General features: G+C 36.6%; 1 protein-coding gene across 1 annotated transcript; it reads right to left on the bottom strand.

Moving 5' to 3' along the window:
- Nucleotides 1-3,827: 3,827 nt before the first annotated feature.
- LOC145297854 (uncharacterized) lies at nt 3,828-4,232 on the bottom strand. The gene has a single exon (XM_080144179.1). It carries the CDS (start codon nt 4,230-4,232, stop codon nt 3,828-3,830), a length of 405 nt encoding a protein of 134 aa, XP_080000305.1.
- Between the last annotated feature and the right edge of the window lie 1,733 nt (nt 4,233-5,965).

Here is a 5,965-nt window from a genome sequence, read left to right as displayed (position 1 = left end):
TTACAGGAAGTCCTCCTTGAAAATCGCAGTCATTTGTTAACTTGAAAGAGTGCAGATGTTTTATCCTCAACACCCGCAACAGCAAGGCTGAGTTATTGCATGCGATCTCGAGTAAGATTTGGCCCAAAACTCTAAAGAAATGACGTAGAGGCAGTGTGGTCTAACTCAATTTATTCGTGATTCCGCGCCTGGCAAGATTTTGCTTGCAACAGAGAGAGAGAGAGAGAGAGAGAGAGAGAGAGAGAGAGAGAGAGGCGACGACGACGGCGGAGTAGTATGCCGTCACCAGATCACTGTCAATTGGGTTTTGACTCTAATATGGCTTAATGCCAAACGTATTCGTTATGGATGACGCTATCAGGAGCCTTCCTTCCAGACACTAACACGTTATCGCCGTCCTTACAACGTATAGTAAGGGTTGAACTTTTGGGATGCTGTTGCTGTTTCTTCTTTGTCCGGCACGCTACACTTACTGTGTTGATTAATTGCTTTATTGATTAGTTAATAATTCCTTGTTAATCGTCATTATCATATGTAATCATAGAAATACGTAGAATTTGCATTTGAATCTAAAAAGGTTTTTTTTCTTGTTTATTTACGTGGACATACAGACAGATTTCGATTATCATTCAACTATGTGCGAAACATTACAAATATATTCGTAGCCGAGTTTAATGTAATCTCGACTGATCTTTTAAAATTAAAAACAATTATAAAAAGAAATAAACAAATATAAATCAAATATAAAACAATATGATAACCGTAAAACAGTACTTCATGTTATATCTTTTTTCATTTCATTTTTTTCGGATTTGTTTTTTCTTTCTCAATTAATAGTTTTTGTGGCGTAGCAGCGGTGACTCTCAAATGTTATATCCTCGATTATCTCCCTTCACCGTTGATTTTTTTTTTTTAAATATATGTTCATTTTTTTTTTTTTTTTAATTTTTAATTTTATGTCCTTTTCCTTCTCCCTGGTTCTCATGACTTGACATTTTTCCATTTTTCTTTTTTAGTACTTTATCTTAAAATATTGCATTTCCAAAGTTTTGTTAAATTGAACTGGCTTGAATTTTATATTTCATAATTTCGGATTCTCTGTCCATAATTCATGGTATAGTATCTACCCACTCCTATTCGTCAACAATAACAACTATCTTACTGATTTAAATTGACTACTCGTTCACAATGTCATCACATTATAGTATAATTACTAAATACTAAACTATTACTCCCTGATCAGATGACACCACTTTTAGTGTAGCGTGTTGGTGGGTGTTTCCGTTTACCTTAACGTAATTCGCCTCCGTGGAGAGTGGAATAGTTCCCACTGCTTCAAATTCTGCCTTAAGTGTAGCTATTCAAAATCAATGACCTCATACTGGTTCAAAACTCGTTAAACCCAAACAAACAAACAAACAATCTTTAGATTTCGGTGAACGAACGATAGTAACATATATATATATATATATATATATATATATATATATATATATATATATATATAGAGAGAGAGAGAGAGAGAGAGAGAGAGAGAGAGAGAGAGAGAGAGATATGTATTTGTGTTTATTTGCCTTTGTTTAATTTAACGTAACCATATTTATTGATTGAGATTGTCGGACTGACTTTCTCATCTTGGTTGTTATCGTCACAACGTTTCGGACGTTTTGCCCTCCGGCCTTCATCAGGTGTTTTGTATCGAACTGGGGAACCGTTTGTTAGGAGTCTCGAACCAAACCCTTTATTATTATTATTACGGGGGTACCGTGTTCGGACTCCAGCTAGGCTCTGTGACATAGTTGCTGATTCTCTGTTTTGAATGTTACTTTTTACTGCCTTCGTTCAGGATTGAACTCAGCATCTTTGGGTAACTGTAAACTTTGATACAACGTCTAGGACCACTCGGTCATATGTCACTAGGCCCCCAGTTCGATAAGAACCAAGATGAGGAAGTCAGTCCGACAATCTCAATCAATGAAAACACCTCATCTCAAAAATATAGACAATTACCGTAACCATATTGTGGCGATATAAACTATTTCCTTCGTTTCGAATTCTGAGCATTATCCTAAATAAATTACTCTGGACCTTTTTCAGTTGAACAAATAAAAACTCGCGCATCTAGAATGAATGACTAGGGAAATAGTGACCATGCACAATGTAATGAACCCGAACGACTGTCCGTATGGTTGTTTATGAGGTATTGAGTTTTTTCATTTACTGAACGAATCGGTTGTGCCTAAACTTTATGAATATTGTACCTCAGGATTGTCTGGTTACGTGAAATCTTCCTCGTTAATCGTCAGATGTCAGTGAACCTACGATAATCATGTGTGTGTGTGTGTGTGTGTGTGTGTGTTTGTGTCTGTTTGTGTTTATCTTTGGCTGACAAAGCAATTTTCCTCCGCTTCGAATTGAATCTAATCTGTTTCTTTTTCAGTTCTCTATCTTTTTGTTTCACTGTAACTAACCAACGGCGTTTTAACTTTGCATTTTTTATCGTTTCGATTCACCAGTAAGTTGTGTTAAATCTTTCGTTTACTCCTGTATCGTGCCACAACAATCAACTATTTTTCCGGCCCAAATTGACTGCCCATCCACACCTTCGTCACAACAAAATACGAGGGTCATTTCCAAAGTAAGGCCTCCTATTTTTTTTAATTCACAAACAAAAACGTTGAAGATCTATGCAGACGGGAGTAATACTATTAAAACAAACCCTCTTTTGTGCTCTAAAATTTATTTTTTCTGCATATTCACCGTCATTCGCAATCCACTTTTGCTAGCTTTTTTTAAGGCATCTGTCCTTTATGTCCGGGGCGCGCTTTGTCATCTACATATTTGTCTCCTCTCTTAAATCTACTGACCCATCTCCTAACGATGCTGACATCACCGACATCGCCTTTTTAAATATTCAACAGGCGCCAGTGAATGTTCATCGGTTCAATTTTAACACTTTTCTGCATTTTTGCTTCTAAGGCATGTCCATGACAAGGGTGGCTTTATTAGAGTCTCATAACATCTTATTTCCTTTACTCAACAATGTATGTAAAATATAAAGCGTGCCCCCCCCCATAAATGTGTAGATAAAATTTGATGATGAACACATGTTCTAAAATATTCTGTAATTTCTTATTTTTGCGGATGTTCATAATTTATCTCTCTGTCGTGACGAGAACTGTGACACTAGAGTCGGAAAGTGTGATTGAAAAGCCACCGACCCCAGGGAGATGCGCATTGGCCTGGAAAGTGCATTACTGGCAGGAGGGCTTCAAGAAATTAGAAATAAACAAACCCCGTCTCAAAAGCGACCTCATAGAAGTGCACAAGACCAACAACATATCACAATCAGCAGGAAAAAGATTACAATCTAATACCTAGAGTGCTCCTCGATGAGATATGGTACATTCATCCCAAACTATTAATCTAGTTCGTTATAATAATTTGGTCATGCTAGCATCTTGCTGGATGTTGTAAACACACTCATTTTCCGATTTCTTGGCCAAATCAAGTCAACTTGAAAAGAGAGTGTGCAATACGACCACCAGCTTGAAGTGTTGATGCTATACCTGAAGAAGCAAGTATCAACGCAATGTTAACATTGGGTCTCACTTTTGCAAGAAAAAGAATTAAAAGTAGTATCTTCCCTGTACTACCTGGAGCATGTAGGAAAAAAGCTACTTCTATCGTCATTTATTTTACTGACAGTGAAGTCATATACCCTTTGTTGTTCATCTAGAAGTTTTGACGCATTTTCACACGCATGCTTACTCAGCTCATGTAGGTTGTATGAAGTTTCACGAACAATGTTGTGGTGAATAGTATGTTCATTCTTGTGAGGCGATGGCAAACCATATTCTGAAGGTGTCATCTGAAAGAGTGACATTGTCATGATGATTGCTTTGCTGTACTCGATACAGGATATCTTCGCTGAGGTGGGTCTTAGGCTTCTCCCACAGATATGTTGGGTTAGAAATATTATAGTTATAAAGCATGGTGGCAAATAAATTACGTAACTGCTTCAGTGACTGGAAAAGTGATGTTTCGTCCATAGTTTTGTCCCAGTCTGAATCATCCACTAATATAATAAGGGAGAGACATGTCTTTCTAAATGTTTCTAAAGTTTGGCCATTAACGGTTTTCATGATCTGGAAATTCTTTGGTCTTTTAACTTTATGCAGAATCGTGCGGAGGAAGTAGCATTCAAAATTAGGTGGATGAACAGTGTACATTCTGTCTAGTACTTAGGAATTGAAAACATTTAACTGACCGTCAACTCTATTTCCTTTCTGTCCACGTTTCCATTTCCTACGTGTATGATATTTGGGTAGTTCATTATTGAAAAAAGCGCATGCAAAATTATCCTCCCTGCAAAATTAAAATAAAAAAAGATGTCAGTTGACATGAGAAAATCAAGTTGTTGTTCAAAATTCAGCGGTTTTTCATGATTTAAAAAATTATTTGCCTATTTCCCAGGTGTACATCAAGATGAATTACAGGGGGTATCGTTCATGAATAGGGAAGCTCAATAACCTCCAAATAGTCTCACTGCTTCTAATATACAAGGCTTTCCTGTAACATTGGATTTCATCATTCTCATTAGCAATGCCACACATAGTCATCTCCTGTCTTTTGTTAATATACTTGCACAATATTTCATTGATTTAACGCTGTTGCAAAATTCAACATTAATGTCTGCATCAAATGTTTTTGATAAGATGGGAGAATATGAGGTATTTATTTGAAATTATAAATTTCCACGCTTGACGTTAACCTGAAAACCACCATTTACTGGTTGTCGGCGTCGGTACTTGAGACATCCATTATAACCTATCTAAGTATTAGACAAAAACTGATTTGTATATCTTTTAGTGCATTTCTCATTAACCATGCAAAGAGGTTTGTGGATCAAAAGACCACATGGGCCATGGACCATTTGGGTTTTAACAATATGTAAGAGAATTAGATTATCCTTAGGATCAGGGAGCTCAGCACCGATAATTTTGTCAATGTCATTAGGCCTGATCTTATCAAAAAACAACTATAAGATATGGACTGCATTTTCTGCGAATCTATAGTGTACAAGTAGCATTCGGTGTGATCATAAACTGGTGATTATTTAACGAATCAATCAATTTCTTTAGCTTTTGATGAAAAACTCTTGCAATAAATTCCTGCCTCTGATGTGGTTCTTGCCCTGCAAACAAATAAAATTTGATTTCTTTCCATTTGGGATTGCATATGTAGTTGATGAATAAATATGGCTGTCATATTTCCTTTACATAAGATATGCCATTTTTTGCCCGTTCGTGCATATAATGTGGCGCTCCATTAAAAGTAGAAGAGAGAATCACTAATTTACTCACATTGTTGATACTGTCATTAGCTATAGCATCCCTTAAGTGAAAATAAGAATCTACTGAGTTTTGACTGATTTTGTTTCATTTAAAGGAGTCTCTCAGTCTCCACTTTTGCATAGATGTCCACCAGAAATCGCAGGAAAGGTTCTCTATAATATAAGAGATGATTAGCTTGGCCTTCTCTGGACACGAAAATGCTTGCCAGATACTTTTTGTTGACGCTGATCTGACAACTGTCAGAGATCACCTGCATTATATAAAAAGTATATCCATCCTGCCTTCCCAGAAGATCAAGGGATACTGGATAGTATCGTAAGACCTGTGCGGTTCTGTTATACGTTGTTTGATTTTCCTGTAGGGTTTAAGACAATACCTATACTGTTACGTGGATTAATAACAATGTCCCTGCCGTGAAGTGCCTCACCGAATATTAGTATGGCAAGTTCATTGGTAGTAAGTGCATTGTAGCGATTTAAATGCTCCTCAGCTGGTCTTTTTTTTTCTTTTTATCTAAACAAATGACTATGCGGAAATCTCCACATTGAGGTTGCTGCTCTGAGGCTGTTTTAAAAGCACGAATCAAGTGATTACGTTCATTAAACATA

This window comes from Euprymna scolopes, chromosome 18 (genome assembly GCF_053919585.1).
Source record: "Euprymna scolopes isolate OS-2025 chromosome 18, ASM5391958v1, whole genome shotgun sequence".
Classification (NCBI taxonomy): domain Eukaryota; kingdom Metazoa; phylum Mollusca; class Cephalopoda; order Sepiida; family Sepiolidae; genus Euprymna; species Euprymna scolopes.
Note: the sequence above shows the minus strand (reverse complement) of the source record. Positions and strands in the feature narration are given on the sequence as shown.

Bases quoted from the DNA above. Each gene is read 5' to 3' on its own strand.
- LOC145297854 (XM_080144179.1), bottom strand. From the start codon at position 4,232: ATGTACACTGTTCATCCACCTAATTTTGAATGCTACTTCCTCCGCACG.